At 40.0% G+C, this 23,708-nt stretch overlaps 1 protein-coding gene across 1 annotated transcript in view; it reads right to left on the reverse strand.

Moving 5' to 3' along the window:
• DLEC1 (deleted in lung and esophageal cancer 1) overlaps window positions 1-23,708 on the reverse strand; it is a 45,456-nt gene that overhangs the window by 20,786 nt on the left and 962 nt on the right. Inside the window, exons 3-23 of the mRNA XM_009275973.1 lie at window positions 22,795-22,935; window positions 20,710-20,866; window positions 20,058-20,168; window positions 18,779-18,972; window positions 18,298-18,515; window positions 17,977-18,058; window positions 17,332-17,419; window positions 16,357-16,530; window positions 15,445-15,581; window positions 14,434-14,526; window positions 13,240-13,330; window positions 12,146-12,308; window positions 10,166-10,358; window positions 8,749-8,807; window positions 8,039-8,213; window positions 6,148-6,241; window positions 5,783-5,913; window positions 5,315-5,473; window positions 3,291-3,430; window positions 2,885-3,038; window positions 1,268-1,378 (exon numbers count right to left, since the gene is read on the reverse strand). Of these exons, the coding sequence (XP_009274248.1) occupies window positions 1,268-1,378; window positions 2,885-3,038; window positions 3,291-3,430; window positions 5,315-5,473; window positions 5,783-5,913; window positions 6,148-6,241; window positions 8,039-8,213; window positions 8,749-8,807; window positions 10,166-10,358; window positions 12,146-12,308; window positions 13,240-13,330; window positions 14,434-14,526; window positions 15,445-15,581; window positions 16,357-16,530; window positions 17,332-17,419; window positions 17,977-18,058; window positions 18,298-18,515; window positions 18,779-18,972; window positions 20,058-20,168; window positions 20,710-20,866; window positions 22,795-22,935 (2,865 nt within the window). The remainder of the gene's footprint in view (window positions 1-1,267; window positions 1,379-2,884; window positions 3,039-3,290; window positions 3,431-5,314; window positions 5,474-5,782; window positions 5,914-6,147; window positions 6,242-8,038; window positions 8,214-8,748; window positions 8,808-10,165; window positions 10,359-12,145; window positions 12,309-13,239; window positions 13,331-14,433; window positions 14,527-15,444; window positions 15,582-16,356; window positions 16,531-17,331; window positions 17,420-17,976; window positions 18,059-18,297; window positions 18,516-18,778; window positions 18,973-20,057; window positions 20,169-20,709; window positions 20,867-22,794; window positions 22,936-23,708) is intronic.

Here is a 23,708-nt window from a genome sequence, read left to right on the forward strand (position 1 = left end):
TCCTACTCTGATTTTGATTGGTAATAAATTAAACTAATTTCCCCAAGTCAAGTCTGTTTTGCCCATGACGGTAATTGGTGAGTGATCTCCCTGTCCTTATCTCAACCCACGAGCCTTTCATTATATTTTCTCTCCCCTGTCCAGCTGAGGAGGAGGAGTGATAGAGCGGCTTTGGTGGGCACCTGGCATCCAGCCAGGGTTAACCCACCACAGAGCTCTTGACTTCATCTATAAAGGTGAACTCCAAATATGAGCTCTGAATTTCCACTGATTCATCAATGGTACTTGGGCATCTAGCTCACCTACAATGCAGAGACAACCTTTCTTGTAGGTGGCTCGGATGGCATTCAAGCTCTTGACTTCATCTATAAAGGTGAACTCCAAATATGAGCTCTGAATTTCCACTGATTCATCAATGGTACTTGGGCATCTAGCTCACCTACAATGCAGAGACAACCTTTCTTGTAGGTGGCTCAGATGGCATTCAGTTCCCCAGCCACATGCAAAAGTGCCTTTCAGATGCCCAACGTGTCCTGTTGAGCTTCCAGCTTTCCATGAAGAAAGCTCAAGTTTACTGGGATCCTGTGCCACATATGCCAGACATATATGGCTATCTGAGATCTTCTAGGGCATCTCTGATAGTACTGAACACCTACTTTTAGGCGAATAAATGAAACTTGGGTCTCCAGTGACTGTAATGGGAACTAATACAGCATACCTATAGGAAGCTCCTTTATTTAGTTGCATTAAATCAGCTGTTTGAATGCCCCTATAAAGTCTATGGCTGAATTCCTAAAGTTTGTAAAGTCTGCAGTCTACACCCTATTTTGCAGACTCTCAGTCCCATCAGCCCCTTTTAAGTTTTCAAATATCAAAATGTCACGAGCCCAGTTGCATTCAGAAAACCAAATGTATACTATATATGCCAGTCTGCTACGTTTCATTTGGGATAATCCGAAGTGAGGATCTGTATGCTCTAAGAAAAGTGATAAGCATTAAGAGTAATTGAAAAGGCATTCAAGAAAGAAAGAAAACAAGAATGGCTGGGAAACAAAGAGGTAGGGTAGAAAATCGCACACCATGTGGACTGATTTAATTCTTGCCTTCAACCACAGTTACTTCTAAAGCAAAGCAATTTCAGAGATACTGTACGGAAAAAAAGTGCATTATATTTTGCATATAAAAATCCTTCCTTTTGCCAGATGGAGGTGAGATGAGAATGCCAGTGTTGCTGTTTTGATAAAATTGCATCAATTTTTAAACTTACCACGATGTTAGCTGACAGCTCTATGCAGAATTGTTTTTCTTCATTTGGGCCTAAGGTGCCACTGGCCGGGGAGACAGCGGCGGAGCAGAAAGCTGCTTGACTTCCAATGAGCTGCCAAACAGAAAGGACAGACATTCAGTTAACTCTCCTAATTCATTAGCACCGATTCTTTCAGATTTTCTCTTCGGATCAAAGAGGACTATAAAAAAACCAGTTATTCTAAGGTTTAGGACACTTTCAGATAGCAACACATACAGTTTGTTGAGATGAGGCTTGCTTTACAATTCCCCCATGGTTGACAAGATCCTCACGTTACATTTATTCCAAATGACTTCAGGTGCTCAACTGAGGCATCTGGGCTGGGAGCAGAGTCACTGTTGTCCCTTTTACAGTCACAAGCCTTTCCAGGGTTAAGTCAACCTATCTGATATTGGAGCAGGATCCTACAGGTGCCATATCTCTCTCCACTGACTACAGAGGTGGCCTACAGAGACAATCCTGGTGTTGGCACCTTCCCCAATTGACTAAATGCACATGGCATGAATCCAGGGGTTCAACTTGGTTGCTCACATGCAAACATCAGATACCATGTAGAATACTATGGATAACCCTCCTATGCTCCAGCTGTTCCAAAACATTTTCCCATAGGTCCTATATCATCCACATGCTCAGTTAGGATGTCTTGGGCACCTAAGGACATCTCAGATGGCACTGAATGCTTTTATGTAGGCAACCGAGCTGAACCCTAGATGTCAGAGTAGATCTGAATGACCAAGGCACTGACAGTAGAATTCAGCCTACAGGCTAATTAACCTAATTGTATGCATAGTGGGCGTCAACACTACCATTGTAGCCAATAGACATCCAGTTAGTATGTGCTCGAGAGCATTCTGCAGACCAAAGTAGGTGTCCATTTTAGGGGGAACTGAATACTTCTCTGTACTCCATTGACTGTATAGATGGGGCAGGATTCAGTTGCCTAAACACAGGCACAGAGGGTAGGCAAGCCATACAAGCATGGCTGGCTGGTGTGACAGGACTTACAAGAGACCACACTTCTTGAGTGACGCCTGGAGGTGAGGAAGAACACTCTACAGCACCCACAACGACACTAAGCATATGTACACTACTGACTGACTTCCTGCTCAGATTTCCATTGGCTGAAAAGAGAGTTCAGACCATAGCTTACATACTGACATTAAATTTAGGGGTCCTAATCTGTGAGCTGAATCCCACCCAGAATGTAAAATTTAAGCAAAATTTAGACACAATTCAAAAGCACCATTGTTTCTTTGCTCTACCAAATTAAATGCAAACCTTAAACTGCCACGGTACTTTGTTTAATACTCTGGTAGCTTCCGTCCTATTTCCCTTTACATCTCTGCCCACCCATTCTCCCAGGGATGATCCACAGACAGTAAGAGCATATTAATATCAACTGGTAGTTAATCTTTTCAAGGCTGGTCTCAAGGTGAAGTCTTGCTCATAAGCCAGAAAAACAGGAATCACTACTCAAAGGATACATCAGGAAAGCTTTTAAGAGTAGTTTGTATTTTGATAGAAATTACAATTTCCATCCCTGCTGTATTCTTCATCTATTATTAGAAGCGCATTTACCTTTCCCCATAAGTATTTTGCTGGTAGCAGTGTCTGGTTAAAAAGTTTGCTGGTTGCTTTGGCAGGAACTCCAGTATAAATTTCAGTGAATACTAGATGACTAGATACCAGGCATGCTTGGGGGGTCTGAACTTCAACAAAAACAGGAAGATGACTGGAAATAAACACACAGATGGTCTATTGTTATCAGTAATGAAATGTGCTAGACATACAACAGCATGCTGGAAAGAATGACGATTATGTTTATTTAGCAATATTAGTGATTGGATAGTTCATTGATAGGTTACACAACCCCACTCTGAGTTCCTGCTCCATATTTTTGTTTTAGGAGATAAAACTACCTAAAGTGAAAATCACATGTGAATCTCAGGAAAAAACAAAGCGGAATGCCACTTTTTCCCCTTACCTTCCTTCTCCATTTTCTACCTCTAGTTCTAATACTGTCTGGAGACGCTGGCACAGCAATGACGTGAACTGAACTGACACACTGCATATACCCAAAGGAGGTATTTCTCCAGCAGATGGTTGAATGGTAAAGGGAGACACCTAGGAGAGGAGAGAGGAAACAGAAATTTCTTTGATGCCTGCAAAGCAAGTGTAAAATGCTGTAGCTGGCTTGCTACAACCTGATTAGGACTTGCATGTGCCTAGTTTTTCCTCAGACGTCCTTTCTCTCTGCCCCTGGAGTCCCACCTGGGTTGATTTGAGAAAGCACAGTGCTAGCTTTGTGAAAACCTGGCTAGACAAGGAGGCAGGACTTTGCTTCTATGGGGACAGCTAATAAACAGGGAATGGCCTAAGAGAAGGGTAGTCAGAGCCAAGGGCATAACAGGATTGCCTGTGCTTGGAGTGAAGGAGAAGAAGTCAGCAGCAGTAGCAGTGTCTCCTCCCAAGTGGAGGGGTTGAGCAGCAGCTATGCAAGGTGCCGCAAGTTGGGGAGATTCTTGGGCAGAAGGTCGAGAAAGGAGGGCTGGAGGAGTGGAAACAGAAAGAGCACCAGTGTGGGGTGGGGGCTGGAGAGGTTCAGGAAAGGAAAGGGGTAGCTCTTAGGCAGGAGGAAGGGAGCGCTTGATCTGTGATCTTCACTGGGATATGAATGGGCTCTGGGATGACAAATTCAAGAGATTAAGTCTAAAATCTCTCTGGGGTTCTTGGAATTGTTGGGAATGGCAGGGGACAAAGGAATAACAGTGAGAAGTAAGGGCTTGAGGACTGTGAGGACAGGGTCTCTTCCAGGGCACCCCTATCCCTAGTCAGGCACTTCTGATTATAATTGTTCTGGTGGAAAAGGGATAGATGCTCACACACACATAATTGTTTTGCAAGGCTGCCATAACCACCACTCATAAATCTTTTCTTTTTGCCATCAACTTTCACCCAAAGTTAGTGAAATATCTACATGATATATAGAAAACAAAGCTCAAGAACTCATGGGGATACAGTAAAACTTCTCACAAGCTTCCATCTCCTGATGGTCAATGGAAAGTTCCTGCTTAACAAGCTCCTTTCTTCATTGCAAAACTGACAGTCTGTCCAGAAAAACAGAACATCTGAACAGCGTTTAGACCAATTTTACCATGAAACAAGTGAACTCAATTCCTTGCACGGGTAATTATGTAAAGAGCCCTAGAGGCAGAATTTGGCTTTTCATTACAGCAAAAAGCACTTACCCCAGAGGCTGGATTTCCTCACTTCCCTTTAATGCATAACACCAAGGAGAAATCTAGCTACAAAGCCCACTGTGTGCCACAAATAATCAAAATAAGCATTTTGTCTTTTTTTTTTTTTTCTCCTTTTTAGTTTTAGGAATATGTGATGGTCTGCAGATAGCAGCTCTCACTCAATTCTTTCCCACCAGTGTTACCTCCAAGCTGCTTTAGTTACTTCATATGAAATGGTGGAATGAGCTCTGAAGTCAAAGACTGGAATGGACTGCATTTGACACATCACAGCCTAGATAACACTAAACAACAGTTTTACTATTCATTGTGGTAAGAAGTCATTTTGGGAGACACCTGTGTGTTTCAAAGCTATTGTTTAAAGCCAAAAGGCCCGATTCAGTAGGTGCTGAGATTCTTGTCTGAGATGCTGATGTGGGTGCGTGGGGGGAGTGTTTAGCAGCCTCAGTTCTGATAAAGTCTTGCCCCCTTATTTAGATCAGCAGCAGATGAAATCACTGTCATACAGGAAATACTCCATGTCTCTCTGGATCAGGTTGGCAGGGGATTTGTAATAAATGGAAATAGAGAAAAATTGCAAAGAAGCATTTAATCTCAAAAGAAGTTGTGCACTTCTGGAACTGTGCAGAACCAGTTTCATAAGAAGTCACAGAAATTAGTACTTTTGATATCTGGAATGAATATTACACCTCCGAAGCATAAGGAAGAAATAGCTAAAGAGGGAGCATAGCCAGCTATAGCAGTGACTTACCTCTTCATTCCTTTCAGCTAGACAAACCTGGCTTTCTTGCATCCTCCATTGTGCCGGCAGCTGACACAGATTTTTGATCTCAAAGGTTCTTAACACACTCTGACCCTGCTTAATCAAACCTAACCAGAGCGATGGAACATCGATACAAAGAAGTGGACCCTAGGACACCAGGAAACAGATGTCAGAATGGACACTTCTGCCAAAACTGCCTAATTAAGAAGCATACATTAGCTAAGATTAATGTTCAATTTCACAGAGAATAGCAGAAAGCAAATGCATTGTGTGTAATACAGAAAAAATCTTATTGTCATGGGAGTATCAACATTGACTCAATAGTTACTAGACAGCAAAAATACCTCCTGTTTGTAACTGCTTTAGATTTGTCAGGCCTTTAAGAGGCAAAAATCTTTATATGGACAATAGCCAGGCCCACAGCTAGTCATCCCACAACACTGAACTGTTCCTTACCTTAAAAGCAGCCTCAACATGCAGTACAACTGGCTCTGGACAGTGTTCAATTTTACACTGCAGGTTACGGCTGATGCACCCAGGTTTGCTTCCAGTAATTGTCAGTTCAAATTCACAGCATTTATTCATATCTAGAAAAGAAAAATTCAGGGTCCTGTCTCACCATTTTGCAAAGAAACCACCTGCTGCAAGCCTGTTACTGTAACTCCTGGAACCAAATTAAGTCTCCTGTTGGCTCCAGTGGACTGGAGATCAGGTCTTGTTTTGCAGCTTGCATTATAGTGCTCTGTGACTTTTCTCTTCCGCTCGTACCATTTTAAATATTTCTGCCATTAACTGATGCTTGCAAGTCACAGAAGCTTTACCTATGACGCCAGTATGAGGTTCAACTTCCATGATGTCAAAGGGAATGATTTTCTCCCATGTGTACTTGATCAATGATTTGCTGTTATTCCACATCTAAAACAATTAAAAGCAACAAGACAATTAATGCACTTTAAGCTTTCATAGCAACAAGCCAATTTGCTGAGAGTACTGATGCACTGCAAACCAGCTATTGCAAGTCTTACATCGCATACTTTGCAAACTCTTAATTATATCTTGATCTCCACTAAACATTATGACCTACTAATATACCCTGAATCTAGCTACAACATACTGTATCTTCACCTGAATCTTGAAATAAACTGAGCACGGTAAGAGTGGAAAGGCACAGAACTTCATCCAGCCTCTGATTTGAACAGTACTAACCCAATGCCATGCACTAACTATTGTCATTTTCATGATAATGCTGTGTCCTCCCTTTCCTTTCTCTTCTGTGATGTAAAACAAGGACAAGATGAAGTAGGATCCACCTGACTGGATTTCAGGTGTCTGCAAAATAGATAAGAGCTCTGCATCTGACCTCATCTCCTAGGAATTCTCTTTTCTGAAAATAAAGCCAGTTAGACAATGCTGGGAGCAATTCCTCTGACCTGTTTTAGCCTGTGGGATGAGATGAATCACCCCCTGGATGCTGCCCCAGATCTCCACGGACTCTAAGGAAAGTTTAGAGCAGGTAGCTCAGATGTGGAGATCTATGCTGAAAGCATTGTATTTAGTCAGGTGAACTCAGTGGCTACATTCACACTAGTGAAGGTGTTTTCTGAAACTTAAAGAAAATCCATTAACCATTCTTTTCAAGAACTTTATCATATTTGAAGCCTTTTAAACTTTTTCTCCATTTTTCAAAAGTGTTACAAACCTTCAAAGCTTAAATTTCAAATCCTTCTTTTGAGAGCAGCCTTTTTTTGCCAAAGGATCTGTTTGTGAGGGAGATATAAGCGCTTGAAATCTTTGGCCTGCTCTTCAGATCTATTCAGACATTATTTCTCAATTAGAGCAAATAACTTTGTTCTCTGAAGCACAATTATCTCTAAGCACAGTTCAAATTCTTATCCTTTTAAGACTAAAAAAAACAATTGGAAACTGTGAGGAATGTAATTATATTACCAGTAAGTGACTTAATTACCTATACCACATGTGTAGCTATACCGGATTACTGGAAAGTATGAAATGGTTGTCTTAAGTTGAAAAAGAACTTCTAGGAAGAGAAAGCATAAAACTAAACGCTGATTAGCAGTATCTTTAAGAAAAAATGGGAAGACCTTTAACTGGGAAATGTCTTCCTGCCTGGCTTTTGCTAACAGGCCTATTTTTCCCAAGTGAGTCTAAAATCAAAAGGATCTTGATTTATAGTGATGAGGACACTGAGTGGACAATTGCAGCAGCAGTCTGTCCCATAATGGTCAAACAGAAATTATCAGAACCTGCAGGAAAGAATAAGGTCTAGTAAGCTGCAGCATATGTGACTTTTGTAGCTCTTCCGTGCTTGCTGTAGTCCTTTGAATGAACAGTGCCTCTGTTATGAAGTAACTTAATCATCCATTGGCTATTCCTCCAACTGGAAACTTTTTACACTACAGGAGTGACAAAGTGGTAAGCAACAGGTTTGTGACCCAGAAAAACATTTAGAAGGGTAAAATTCTGTGGTATCAAACTTGAGAGATGAAAAAAGAACAAAGCCTGCTGCCTGGAGTGTAGGGCTAAGGAGGCTTCCTGGGGGATTTCAGTACAGACCCTCCTGGAGTCACGGCCTCCTTTAAAAATATTTAAGAAAAACTAAAAAAACATGGATTGTCTGATATCTTCTAATAACACCTATGACATCTAGTGACACAAAGCACATGATAACAATAAAGTCAAAAGCAAACAAACCTTAAATGTTTTTCTGACATTTACACCAATAAAGTTTTCTCCAGGGATGATAATGGCGTATGGTTCCAGAAGAAGGTGAAATGGTTCTGTTGATCCTTTAACTTCTATTTCCAATGCTATTACATCCTCTGCTTTGTATTCTGGGATGTTTTGAAGCATCCCCTCTTTTACTAAACTTTGGGAGGAAATATGGTAGAACTATTAAGCATCTTAAACTGGATCCCATCTTTTAATTGCCAGATCAAAACTGAAAATCATCAAAAGTTTCTCAACCACAGACTGCCCGTGTGCAGTTCGCTCAGGCTGGGGACAATTAAAAACTGGAAAAATTACAGTAGTTCTTTAATGTACTCTAGTCATCCCAGTCTGTTCACGAACTAGTACGTAAGTCATAGGCTGCCGTGACAAACAGTAATACCAGGAAAACCTGCTGGAAATCTCAGCAGAAAGCCTGGAAAATGAACAGACAAAATGACAGTATAATCTTTTTCCAAGAGAGGTGCAGCCCTAGCTAGGGCTAAGGCATGTGTTCAGACATGAGGGAAGATCACAGAGACGCTCTTTGTACCACTATTGGTTGTGCAGATAAAATCCTTTATAATTGTCAGTCCATCATCACCAGAAAGATGAAGAATCCCAGTAACTTAATGTAACAGCATAGCTAAGATGTAGCTACATATTTTACCAGAAAATACTGTTTCTCAGCTTACCAAGGTGATTCTGGGATGTCCCTCAGTACCATCTGAATCACACTGTGATAATTCTTCAGCTACACACATGAAGAAGGAGAGGATTTTAATGTCAAGTAATCAATTATGTTGAGGATAAAAAAAAGATGAAAAAGTAGTTTACATTTAAAGGATGAACGATCATCATCGGAGTACTAAGCTCTGATAAACAATATTCAAACTTTAGAGTTACTAAAAGAAAACATGTTTGACTGCAAAATATTAAGCCAGATTCTGATCTCATGGTGTACGGTTCCAAGAAAAATACTCATTTTTGACATGCCTGTTATTATTTCCCTAGTATATTGCATACTACACACAAGCATCTGCAAAGGCTCCCCAAATTAAGATCAGTACTGCTGTACTAACTAAAAGTTTCTTCTAACCACTCCAGGGTATTTAGCTTAATTGACCATCAATCCGATTTTGAGTAAAAACCACCACTTTTCTGTTATGGGAAAAGAGGATGCCTTCTATATTCTAATGGGGGAGAAAAAAGGAAACACAGAAGCAGGCCTTAAATTTGCAGGGCTTTGCAAAAGATTCATTTGTTTGTAGAGACGTATTAATTTAAGTGTGTATGTTAATTCAATATATTTTTGTTAACAAATTAAAATCTTTAAAACATCATTAATATATTTTTCTATTAACTAATTAAAGTATTTTAAAAACCCAGTTAGTTTCTCTTCCATACTTATTTGAGGTATTCCTATGTCTGTCAATCACCACAGCATGGGATATTCCCACTCTTGGGCTTACTTTGGATCGAGTTTCTTTAAATAGAGCGAGCTCATGCTCCTTATTTACACAGACAGCAGAGCAGAAACTACGACAACAGTCACTGGTACAGCTGCATTCAAATATGGTTGCACCCCTCTTTACCCACAGCTGCACACCATCATTTCTCTGCCAAAGGCTACTACTACCCCCTTAATTTACCACACAGCTGTTCATAGGACCCATTTCAGCCCCCAAAAGCTACAGTTGGAAACAGTTTAAATAATCACTGTTTGCTAACCGAACTTGTTTAGGCTGCAGTAGGTATGGGGCACGCCCCCAAAGCAGCTCACTCAGCAGATGGGAAGGGTCAGGAGATTGTGGAGGAGCTGGTAACTTTACCAGCCGGCACAGCTGCAGCTATGAGGATGTGTCCACAGTTTCAGTGTAAAATAGATTGTGTCCAGTCAGTACGAAAAATGACATGAGATCAGAAACTGTCTCATATTTTGCAGTCAAAACATGTTTTATTTTAGTAACTTTCTACATTTTGAACACTGTTTATCAGAGCATAGTACCAGCTAATTAAATTTAATTCAGAAAGCTGCACAGCAAGGATTTTATGACTTGCGTAAAAATACACAGCTGGAGTTGGTAGATAGAAAGGAATCATAAACTATACCTCCTGTGGAGTGTAAGTGAGAATAAACTCATGATCAGCACGGGGAAGCAAAACTCCCTGCTCAGGATTTAGGGAGAAGGCCAACTCTGTGTCTCGATTGTATTTGAGCTTCATAAAGTCTGCAGTTTCTTCTGGTATTAATGGTTTCAGATTAGGCTTTATTATCTTCCAGTAGAAAGGAAGTTCTATGTGGCTGCAAAGAGATGAATAAACAACAAAAAGCTATGATTAAAAAAATCAGATCTTTTTGAGTAAAATATTGGGAGAAAATTTTCAGTTCCTTTTTCCATGTAGGGAATTCCTCTCCTTAGGAATTACAGGGGTTAGACTTACCAGTCTTTGTAAGTTACAAAACTGATGAGGCAGCATAGAGTCAGAGTATATAACTTGTACAAAGAACATGCTAATATATGGAAGTAAATTATATAAATGTGCAAGATACGTTAACACTTTCTGCCTTATTTAACTTGTCATGTAATGCAACTTTTAGGAAACTCTACAATTCTTCTTCCAAGAATCTGAGATCAACGGGACAATTCCTGCTGATATCAGTATGTTTGCATTGGATCACTGCTGATGATCTACATAACATTCTGAATTTAATCCAAGTGCAAGCTGTGGTCTTTAACATATCAAGAAACACAGGGGCTCCAGCTAAGATTATGGCAATGGCTCTGCAATATTCTTTGTAATCCAGAAAAGCTTGCTTAACTGGATTGCTTCAGCAGAAGTGTATTCCATGGACTGTGTTCATGGGTTTTAAAACCTTGCTCATACTGACCTCAAAAACGTTGCCTTACTAAGGGGAGGAAGGACACTGGAATTTGAAAGTGAGTATCAATGACATAAAACTGAACATGTACAATTTCTTCTATCAGTTTCTATAGCAGTAGAAAGTTTTCTCTTTCCTGCTTCTGTGGAGTTCGGTCTCAGCCTATCCAGCTTTGTTTCATACAAATGCTGACACCAGACGTGCAGGGACTGCTGTCATGATTATAACACAGAGAAAATGTGGAAATTGGCATAGCCACATCCTTCATCAGTTTACAGTATCCAGTTCACTGAATCACACTTTCTATACCCAAACAGCATTCTGTTCTGGCATTAATGCATGTGTGGTTTCCAGGCCACAAAACAAACTTCCAGAAATTCACTGTAGCAAGCAGCAATTTACATGAATGTATCTAAAACCAGCACTGACCTCCTCACTGCTTTGGTGGTCTGCAGCCTCTAACTACTGCAGTCAGGCACGTCAGTGTACTTCTATTATTGTCCAGCTGATTTTGATCAAAATCAGGATTCAGTGATTCATGTTTGGTACAATGTAATTGCACATAGGGACATATTCCTTGACTTCAAATAGAGTTTATATTTAAATCTATTAGGACTCAATAGTAGGAATCACTGGAACATTTTAATATGAGCTAGTTACACTGGGCTCCCATTTTAATCAGTGGAGATCCAGTGGAGTCCAGGATGCATTATGCCTTGTTCTATTGGAGATGTCTATGGTCAGAATTGCATCCTTAAAAGCATCTCTTTCCCTGCACTATGAAAGGAAAAGAGTATAGGGTGCTTAGCTCAGTTGCACAAGTATACATTGTGGACATGTAAAGATAGATAAATCCCATCTGGATGACCCTGTTAAATATTTCCTGCAACCATCCATATTTATGAATCTTTGGCAGTTGTAGATGTATATATACTGAGGCAAATATATTGACCTTGGCAGTGTATGAACCGAATGGTATGGCTAATGGTTGCCATAATGTTTGATCTATATATAATGTTCCTGCTCTTACAAGCGTATCCTTGAACCTTAATTACTAAACAATGGAGCAAAAAGAAGCAAGGCTTCTGCACAAAGTTTAGCAAGTGCGTGAAGGTTTCTCCAGCTTGAGAGAGCATGGTATCACAAATGAGATCCCTACCAGTATGTTCAGACTGCAGAGCATTACTCTATTAATAGTAGCTACATACGTAGAGTTTCTTATAACCAATTTCTTCTCCTCTCTGGCATGTGGGTTTTGGGGGTCAAATCGTATGAGATGCTGTGCTGTTACATCAGTAACTTCACCGGGTTCAGGTTTGCTTTCTCCACCCGTGACGAACAAAAGCTCCAGAGCTATCAGCTGTCCAACCCCTTGAAGAAATAAGTAGTAAATTAATCTGGCTATTAACATTGTTCATATTACTCATTAACAGCAAATGCCAGCAATGGCCATTACTGATTATATCTGGTGTTTCCTCAAGTTTCAGAACTCCAATGTGTTAATTGTACAATATTTTCCTGATGTTCTTTGTTCATCAACATATATCAATAGAGATCTTCTCTTCATGAATTTAACAGATTTGGATTTCTGGGCCACAACCTCAGCTCACTTACATCAGCATCATTTCACTGAAGTGAGCAGAATGTTTGCAACAGTTGATAATGTGGTTCCCAGATGTTTTGAGCAGTATATTAAAATAAAAATAAGCAACAAATGCACCATTAAAAAATTTCCAAAGGAAATACCTGTAGTAAAGTGATTAAATAGACTGCAAGTAAAGGCTAATGTTATAGCACTCACAATTACATCACAGGACAAGCAGTAACATTTACAGAATTTCAACTGGTTTCATTAGCTAATCCAAAGACTGCCTATCTCTCCTGAATACCCTAATCCAAGATGTGCCCCAAATTTGCTTCACACCCAAATGTATTTCTGCCCTATTAAAGCTGATTTTTTATAGCTTGTCATGTTATCTTATTGATACAAAAGTCTAAGAAACGAATTAAATCTGACAACAGGTTTTCTTTTCTGCTGGTGACATTTTCCATTTGGATTTTTGGCTACAGTGGGTTAAAAGCTCGGTGCTTTCTGAATCCCATCTATTTCATGCACTGGGATGGAGCAGTAATAATAATAATTAAAAAAATGCTTAGCATTTAACACCATCAGGGGACAAAGTATTTGCTTAATCCAATTACATAAAATGTTACCATCACTTCAAGCCATCTACCACCACCCACAATATCTGAATATCTACGGTGTTAGAAATGCAATCTCTGAAAGGTGTTAGAAACAAACCTGTGACTGTAACGTTATTGACTTGGCAATTGTCACAAACAATGGTGTATGTTTGCTGTGAGACTTCTGGAACAGAAGGGAAAAACACTACCTGAAAGAGAGAAGTGAAATAGTGATGTCTGTAACTGATTTCTCTCCAGGAAGTAATAAAGTTCAATTTGTAAATGTTCACTAAAGGACAGTGCTAGTGATTAGTAATTAAATCTTACATTTGCGAGAAACAGACAATGTCACATTCCCTTAATACAGACCAGAAAGAAATACGTGTTTTCTGGGTCACTAAACTTACATGTGTGTATCTGGATGGCCACCAGAGGCTGCCTTTGTAGTCACTGGAGAGGTGGGCAGTCTACTGGGTTAGTTGTACGAATTGCACCCTCAGAATCGGATCTGCCCTCAGTCACTTACTGAGCAATGCCACCGCTGCCTGTCAAGCTACAACAGTGCGAGCAGGGCAGCTGCTGTGTGCCCTCCCTGAGTTCCACCTCAACAAAAATGGTTCAGGGGCCAAAACCTTTGGCTGTGTAACGTGCACCATGGTTATTCTACCTCTTATCCATTACCGCCTGCAAACACAACCCATGCTAAATCTACCTCCTCTTTCTCTCCCACATGTGCCTGGCCCTGCTGAAGCAATGCACCTGGGGAGAAATAAAGGAGGAGAAACGTTTCTCCTTTATCCACACCTGCCTGACCCATTCCTCTTATCAACAGCCAGGAGGTGCTGGAGAAAGGAAGGCCTGGAGGCTAGCCACACTCTCCATATCACTCTTCCTCTCCCCACAGTGATGCTATAATAAAATGTGGCCCACATCAGAGAAAGCAGTGGTGGCAACCAGTAATACGTACCTACTGCAGGATCTTTTTCAGGAAAGCACAGCATAAGTGAAGGATTTGTACCTGCTCTCTACAATGAAAGAATTTTTTTCCCAAAACGTCCTTTTTTTCCAAGGAAGCTCAGAAAGGAAAGGTTTCTTCGACTTGACGCCCCAGCTGGAGTGAAGTAATGCAATGAAAGACTCTCCACTAAGACTCACAATTGCAATTCTTCCAGCATAATTGCACAAAAGGGTTTGAACATTTTTGCTCACACAAACCCAAATTTGCAAGGTCCAGCCAAGATCTTCTAAAATGATCTTGTTTGCTAATGTATTTGGTAAAGTACAAATACTTTCTACAGCAGTTGGTACTAACCTCTACTGTTGTACTCTGCCCTGGAGCTAGCTCAAAAACAGCAGGATGGATCCCAAAAGGATCTTGTATCACAAAACCAGGAGTGGCAACAGCCTAAGTTGTTAAAAAAAAAAAAAAAGAAAAAAAAAATTAAATTGATCAGGTGGTTGTTTTTGAAATACAGGGTTACCTAAACCAGGCATTATACACCACCACTGTTCTACCTCTTACTGTAATTTTTTTCACACATCTCAAAAGTATGTGGCTTATGTATATGGCTTAATTAGAAGAAATGCTTCATGCTTTATGCTTACCTTGGTGAAAGCAGGAGGGAAGGTGCTGTCTCCAAAGACAAATGATAGTGTCAGGAGCCCTAATATTCGTGTTCACAGAAGAACAGCTGTGCCTGAGCATAGGAGCTCTGTCTGTTTCTCCATGCTTGTGACTCACTTTGAATTGGAACTGTAAAGCCTTTCAGGGGGGACAATCTGGCACATCAGCTATCCCATTAGCCTTTTCTCCAGCATATAAAATGCCAATCTACCAGTCACATCTTACCTTCTTTGTCTGTTTCACTTAGACCCTGTTTTGTGATGGAAAGCTAAAGACAGAGCAGTACTGGAGTGGACTGCTAGGGTCTACAGGTGCAGCAAGGTCAGTAAGTGGTATTTTTGGCAAGGAGGGGGAGGAAATTAGCTCAAGCAATGCTAGAACTGATTGCATTTCTATTTGCTTTAAAGGTAAGATTAAAGTTCAAGCCGGTTGTCCTTTCCCTGATCTATGCCTGAGTTTACCTCACCACTGAGCAAGATAACTTCTTCCAGAGGCAAGCCGGAGCACAAGGAGGAGGTACAGACAGCCAGGGAGATTGGTCTCGAGGATAAATACGAATCCTTGAGGCAATGGGACAATACAGATGTCCCCAGCAAGGCCTTATGACTTCTGTGCTAATATACCACGACTAGATTAAAGACTTTCATGTCAGGGCATCCATACCATACCATGTCCAGTATTTCCTTTCTAATCACTCACCCTGAAATTAGGAGGTGGCCAGGCTTTCTTTGGCATTATACAGAACTTCCCAGTGCTAAATCCCTCATTTCTGCACAAAATCGTTGTTACTTTTATTCCTCCAACAAGGCAGGAACCACAGTCTATAATGTGAGGCACTGTAATGAGTAACACAGAAAATCAGACTACACAGACAGTGAAGGCTAGCAGCTGGCAAAGCCAGTTCTTAAATAACTCGTTAAAGACAACATTACTGAATATGAATATGCGAGGTGCTGCAATCCTAAAAAGCCTTAAATTCTTTCCATTTGAAAGTTAAACAGTATGAGGTGCATATTTCTACATTCATCTTACATTTTAATGGTGCTCCCTACTTAAAGACTCCGTTGAATGATGACAAAAAGTAAGATGATTTTTAAAACAGCTCAGTATAACAGGAAAGGTGAATTTACAAAAAATCAAAGCAAGTTTCTGCAAAAGTAATCCTGGCTGTTACAGTTGAGGCTAGATATCCTCCAGATATGTCATATCCATATATAATTAATGTAACATTCCATGAATATTAATTAATAGCATCAAATATTTATAACTAATTCCTTAATCTTTAGGATTGGTAATTACAGTTAGGAGTTCAGGGATTGACAAGACACAAACCTAGAAAAGTGGCTCCTGCTCACTCCTCTAATACAGTGAAAAAAAATGAGCTTGATGTGGCAAGCAAAAATAATTGAGGAAAAACTTGACAGGATTACACTTTAATAACTAATAAATCTATTATGAGTGAAAATGAGATAGATATCAAAATGTAGAAAAAGCACTGCCAAGTTTCTCCACATTTGTTTTGTGACATAAAATTGGAGACAGTAAAATTAAAAAAAAAGCCCAACAAATCCATTTAACTTTAGAGAACCTTAAGAATTGGGCATTACTGACATGTTAACACTGGAGGTGGTCTTTTAGCTTGGATCGGGATCAGAAGAGGTTCTGATACTTGAGTCTCCACTAATATACAATCTTCATAATCTCCTAGATATTCAGGAATAAATTGGACCGTATACTGGCATGTCATCCCAGGAGCAATCATTCCTCCCTTTCCTGGAAATTTTCCTTGGAAAAAAAAATGCAAGGAATTAAAAAAATTAAAACCTCCCAAAGTTGGCATATGTATTTATGATCACATCTCCCTCTGGAAAGGTGCCTGTAAACTCTCCCCATTTATTGCCTAAGTCAAGCTGATAAAAACAAATGACCACAAAAGGCCTGCCAGTGTAATCTGTGTATGTGCATATCCTCCACTGAACTCAAAGAAGATTTTTTGTCTGAAATATGCTTCTCATAACTACAGAAAACAGAGTGGGGAGAAACCTAGAGATGTTACCCAGTTTTCCTCTGCCACAAGGTTTACATGGGGGCATCTAACTTCTTCTAAATATTCCTCCAATGTTGTGACTGAGATACCACAATCTCCTTAGGCAATCTATCCCTGCACCTGGCTATCCTACTATAGGAAAGATGTTTTTCTTAACTTTCCTCTAACCTAATCTTCCTTGCTGCAACTGAGGTATGTTATTTCTTGCCCTCTCCCCTAATGATTTCAGTGCAAACTATGTCTGTTCCTAGATGAATTTTGGGTAAGACTCTATCTAGGTATTCCATGGATACGTTTCAATTTAACTTCCAACACTTTAATGTTAGTTAGTCTTCCTGAATTCCTCATTAGATCATTTGAATCTGCTTATGAGTTGCATGTGAATGGTCCTAGAGACATAAGTCAACCTTCAGTTTCTAAAGAACTGAGCTCTATGGATAGCAGAACCAAACAGAATGTCTCTGAAAAGTCTTTGTTCAAGCAGATAAATTAGATCTCTTATGTGTTAACATCTTAAAGGCAGTAAAAAGAACCCTTACCTGGCCCAATGGCAAATGCTGAAGTAGAGGGAGGGATGAGTCTTACATGATGACATGTTGAAGTGATGTTCTGCAGCTCTATAGTCATCTTCATTTAAAAAGAAAATAAAATAGTCTATTGTATTTATCATCACTCATTATAATGTTTGCAATTCCCTAGTACTCTGCTAGTAGTAACTAATTTATAGAATCATAGAATAGTTTGGGTTGGAAGGGACCTCTAAAGGTCATCTAGTCCAACCCCCCTGCCGTGGGCAGGGACATCTTCAACTAGATCAGGTTGCTCAGAGCCCCGTCCAACCTGACCTTGAATGTTTCCAGGGATGGTTGGATCATCCATAGGATGGTTATCATCGCAACCAACCTAAAAATCTGTTTATTCAATAAAGGCTGAATCAGATACTACCAAAAAGAAGCAGAGACTGAAAAAGGTCCATTTTAGTTTTCAGTGGTTAGTGTGTCAGTGGCATGTCTGAAAGAGTATCTTCAAGGAAGCTAAAGGGTCATTAATTCAATGTAAAGAAGCAGCTCAGACTTTTGTTAAACTGCAGAAAGTCAAAAGATTGGGTGAAATATGTAGATTGTGGCAGGACATAACGCTTCTCAGCAGTAGAATTAACTCTCTACAAAGAACTAAGTTCTCACCTCATAAACCTGGCCAACTTCATAATCAGAAAACAAAACAGTAGGTGGATTGGCAAGAAACACAGGAACAAATGAGGTATCACTGAAAGATAAAAAAAAGGAGACATTATCTTACTGCCTAGTTCTTTAAGTACTGATAACATGAGAAATTGCAAAACGTATCCCTTAGCAAAAACAAAATGTCATACAGGCATACTTTGTTTCCTAAGAGACTATACCGACATTTAGCTTAAAATATCTAAGTGTAAATCCACAGTAATTCTATAGTGGAGCTCTCTGTGTGCTCCAGCTCAGAATCAAGAAACTGTATATACTGCATACCCTTTATCTTCTGCTTTTCTTCTGGCTATGGTTTGTTCCACCTTTTCTTGAGAAATAACAAGAGATTTGCCTCCATGAAGAGCATTTGGTGGGAAAAAGCGGGGGTTCTTCAAGTAATTCTGCCTTTTCTCAAATTTGGCAAGGTAAGCACACTCACTTTCTCCCTCTGCTTTGCACTTACTATCTTTCCAGGCTAGCTTCTGTGAGGCACTAGTTTTCTTTGAAAAACAAAGAGATCATGGTGCAAAATTAAACACGGCAATTTTGAGGATGAGGAAAAAGGTATCTGTACATGTCTAATTAAAGCTATACAGCATTGAGAATTCATATAGAAATATTGTATTTCTCTTTTCTTAACAGATCAAATAAAATAAGTACTGGAGCCAAATCAACAATGCATTGATATTCACCCTTTGTTACAGGAACAGCAATAGGCCCTACAGTTCTGACAGACTAAAACAAATAAATCTGTAAAATGTACCTTACTTGTCTTTTTAGTCTGGTGGCTAGAGTCTGGAGTTGAAGGCAGAGTTAATGTGCATAAAGACACATTTGGCAGACTACCAGATATTTTCTGTAGGTGTGCAATCTCTGCAGGCGTCTGGTCCCGCGAGCCTGAAGAAACATGCTGTTTAAAACTAAATGTCTCTTTGATGTAGCCAGGTTCTGATTTTCCTGCAATTTAAAGAAAAATTTAATTCTATGAGAGAAAGACATGAATTATAAGCACTTATTCTAAGCATAGGTGTATGAATTTATTTTAGTCTTGTTGGTGGTAAAAATACACTTTAAATCCTCTAGAATTTAATTTACATTTATAATTTATTTTGCACAAATGAAGCTTAGTGCTTTAATACGAAAGCTGTTTGAAATACTAATTAAACAAGCTATATACAAAGAAAGTTATATTACTTTCAGAAAGCTATGTTAATCTTACAAGTGAGTGGGACTTAGAATGTCCTGTTCAGTTTACAAAAAGATCTATATGATGGACTTATGACAGTCAGAAAATTGACATAAACAGGATGTGCCATCTAGTCCCTTGTTCCTATAGTTAGACAAGAAAATTGCCGCCTCAGAGGAAACTCTGAGATGTTAGATTTTTGGCTTTGTTTGGAATTACAATGGAATAAAAACGCCAAATCTTGGAATTTGTGACTAAGCTGATTACTCTGAAATGTTTGTTGTGACTTGACTGAAAAATTTCATTTTAATGATACTAAAACCTTTCACCTTGGCTCACGCATGAGTAAAAGAAAGAAAGAAGTCTTGACATTGCCCAAAAGATTTTTCTTACTGATCTTCATTTCCAAATTAAACTGATATATTTCCAGAACTGGAAAATTTTAAACCCAAAATAAAGAATACAATTTTATTTCACTGAAAATAGTTTTTACTTTAATGTAACCACTTCCCTTCTCTGTATACAAGATGTAGTTGCAGCTTTGTGCTAATGAAATTGCATAGAGGCAGAGCAGTCACAATTAATATAGTTTTTGTGTCAGATGGAAAGAACTGTAGAAAAATGTGCGACCACCATTAAATGTCATATTTAAGCACATTTAAACTCAATAATTTTTAATTTATCAATTTTATTTTGACAATGTCCCTTTAGTGGAATTTTATGCTTGTAACACTAGAGTCCCTTCTGCTTTGGCAGAAAACTGTAAAAATATACTCAGATTTGCTACATCCTCCAATGCTTCAATTCTTATAGAGTGTTCTAAAAAGTCTAAATTATTCTCTGCTTTAAAAGTTACCTTTTGGTGCTCTAGTAACAGGTAATTTATCAGTGATATAATCATCAGGGCAGGTTAAATGATTTTTTCTGAGAAGTTCATTATCCACAATCCACCTAAAAGAGGATGCCACTGCAACAGTAAAACAAACAAACAAAAAACAATAAAAAAAATGCAAAAGCTTAGCCCCTTAAGATACACTGTCTTGATCAATCCAAAGTAATGTTGTCTTTATAACTCATCACTGTCAGGAAATATATTTGGATAGAGAAACAGACTGGTATTTAATCCCAAGACTTGGACACGCATCTCCACAACTCTAAATTCAGTTCAAACCCAGCTATGCAGCCATCGGAGAAACATTTAATCTCTGTTTGTTGCTGCTACATATCAAGGTATGTATGCTTGTAATAAAGTTAGGTGGTAAGCCATTAATTGCAAATTTAATACCTTGAAAATGACCTGGTCGTTTAGTTTCTTACAGCGTCAAACAGATGTTACTCTACTTGAATCTCTGCACAAAATCCTTCAAAGTTGCTCTGTTGATGTAAAGCCAAACTAAAAGCTCACTGAGTCTAGTGTCAGTCCTACCAGTCATTCAGACAAACGTTGCATTGATCTCCAGGTACCATAAGCATGTACTGGGGAGAGATGGTATTTCCAGAATCCTCACCTGGTGGCAATCCCATTTTGTGGAAGTCTTCCCCCGCATCTGCCTTCAGCACGTTTAGGGCCCTTTCTTCTTCAGCTTTTGCTCGATCCTGGGCCTGAATGATGTTCTCTTCTACTATGTCAGCTTCTGTCAATCGGCACTTATATTCAGCAAGAAGCTGTCACAGGCATGGATGAATGTATAGAAATGAGTCTGATTTGAGCTGTCACAAATTATTAAAGATCTTGCAGATAAAGGTTTTTTATTTGCCTTTGAGAAGTAAATATAGATAGCCCAGTAAAACATCATTACTTTACAAGCATAAACTGGCCTGCTAAAACACCATCATTCCTTTCATTTAACTTGTGCTGGGTAAGAAGCGCTACCCTAGAAAAATGTGTGAAAAATGAGGAGACTCTCTTAGGACAAGAGAAATGTCTTACCTTCCGTGGGACAGTAGCAACTGCATTGTATTTTGCCTGGAAGTGTAGGATTAAATTTAAAGTGAATGCTCCCTCCTAGTTACTAGGAAGGTTTCTAAAACTCCAAAATATCCCAATAGTGATACATCACTTCTCCTGACATATTTTGGATCACTCTGCCCAGTGTGGTAAGTGCTTTACAAGCACAACTCAAAAAGAAAAATCCTGCCTCAAAGAGGTATCGATGTAGGTTAAAGAGAGAATATAGCAGAGGCAGAGACATACAAGACCAACACCAAGAGAAACTGATAGACATTGGTCTCAAGAGTATCTGTAGCCTAAATGAGCTTTCTGTAGAACTTTTACGTAACAAGGTTTAATCTTTTGGCTCATTTAATAGAATTAAATAATTAATTTAATAGAATTAAATAATTCCATTTAATGTTTTAAATAGAAAGGGTAGGATGCACCTTGGCTAAAATGAGATGCTTCCTCCTGTCCTGCTCATTCTGGGATCCCTCCACTGTCACTGGAATCTAGGATATGATCCCACCCCATGCCAAAGCTGCTAGCTAAAATGGATCAGATGGATTGTGCCCTAAAAATGCCTGGTTTGGTGGGTTTTTTTCTTTTTCTGATGATACAGAGAGCCTTGGGTGACTAGTTCAGCTGTTTTTCTTTGTCTGATGAAAAGAATGAAAAACAGAGAGCCTTGGGTGACTAGTTCAGCTGTAACACACATGTTACAGACATGTACTGTCAGTTGAAATGAACCTTATCCAAGCCGAAGTACTCCCATTTATTACTCAGAACATACTGTGTCCACCAATATATTAATAAATGACTCAAAAGAAATACAAAACTTCAGATTTTTCACATCTGTCTGATGAAAAGAATGAAAAACAGAGAGCCTTGGGTGACTAGTTCAGCTGTAACACACATGTTACAGACATGTACTGTCAGTTGAAATGAACCTTATCCAAGCCGAAGTACTCCCATTTATTACTCAGAACATACTGTGTCCACCAATATATTAATAAATGACTCAAAAGAAATACAAAACTTCAGATTTTTCACATCTGATAACCTTTGAAGAGGGTACGATGACACAAAATGGAAAAAATACCTGTTGCTCAAGTCACCCAGCAATAGCCTCTACTTTTATACACCGACAATAGCTACCAGAGCAATGATTAATGCAGGTATTTTGCCTTTCTACTGTTGATTTCATCCAAGATTCCCAAACAGCATTGCAAATGCTAATGGATTACGTGTCATAGCGCACCACTAAGGTTGAGCATATATAAATAATATTTGCAGCATCTGGTTTCAAAATGCAGCACATGAGAATACTTTATTGCAAGGTACGATGTCTCGTACACTGACCAGCAGTTACAGGGAGAAGTTGTCAGCCAGTAGAATAGGCATTTAAAGGGCTACTGGTTTTACTGATTTTACTCTGTGTCTGAAAAGCCATCCAGAGCTGAGAATATCATGAAGGAGCATGTGGTGAATATTAATTTATATGAGAGGTTCTGTGGGAAACTGTGCGCAAGTAAATTTCCATTAAAATGTCAGTTCTAGGATCCCCCCCACCTTTTTATTTTACAGAAGATTTAGAAATTACAAAGTAGCAATGGACGCTGAACAGAGCTCCAAACTCTGACTTGGTTTCGACTTGTACCTTCTGTAGCTCCTCGGTAAAAGTCTCATGATAAACATCGTCTCCTCCTCGGGACTTGATCCAATTTCTCTCCATGTCCACCCCGATAACATCTCCAGTGTACAGGTCCTCAAAGATGCTCGCCAGCAAGTGGGAGATGTCCTGAGGAAAGAAAATGAGGCTGTTAGTGCTTATGGCCCGAGATAGGATCGGAGGAGGGCCCAGGGCAAGGCTCGAGGGCGCGTGCAAATGGCTGGAATTAGCGAACCAAGGAGGAAAAGTGGGGGAAAAGGGCTGGGAAAGGCACCTGGGAAGGACCCCAAAAGGGGACACGCTGCGTGTGCGCACGTGAACGCTGAGGTGTGGAGGCGTGTATGTAAGTATGCGTGTGTGTGTGTACACAAGGTTGTGTACTGGCTGTACGTGTAGGTGACGGTGGCGGACACAGTTCTCTGTGCACACAGCGTGTTTATGCAGGGTTAAAAAAACATAAATAAACAGCAGGTTTATGCAGGGGTGTGTGTGTACGGGGCTATGTGTGTGTGTGGGGGGGGTGTGAGGGAGAGAGATACAAGCGCTGTACAGGGTCTATGTGTGTGTGCCAGGCTTTGCGCAGGGCGTGTCTGTGTGTCCCAGGGTACATGCAGGTGTGTGTGTGTCTGTGTGTGTGTGTGTGTCTCTGTGTGTGTCTCTGTGTGTGTGTGTGTGTCTGTGCGCAGGGGTGTGCACTTGTCTGAGGCTGTTTGCAGGGGGGTGTGTGTCTGTGCAGGGCTCTGCGTGTGCCCGTGCGGCCCAGCCCCGCTGAGTTACCTGCGTGCCGGGGGACAGGCTGCCTTCAGCCATGGCAAGCCGGGCGCTGGGGTCGCCCCGACCGGCCCGGCGGCCCCCTCGGCCTCCCGCCGCCTCCTCGGCCTCCCGCCGCAGCCCCGTCGCGT

This window comes from Aptenodytes forsteri, unplaced genomic scaffold, assembly GCF_000699145.1.
Source record: "Aptenodytes forsteri isolate BGI_AS27 unplaced genomic scaffold, ASM69914v1 Scaffold80, whole genome shotgun sequence".
Taxonomy (NCBI): Eukaryota; Metazoa; Chordata; class Aves; order Sphenisciformes; family Spheniscidae; genus Aptenodytes; species Aptenodytes forsteri.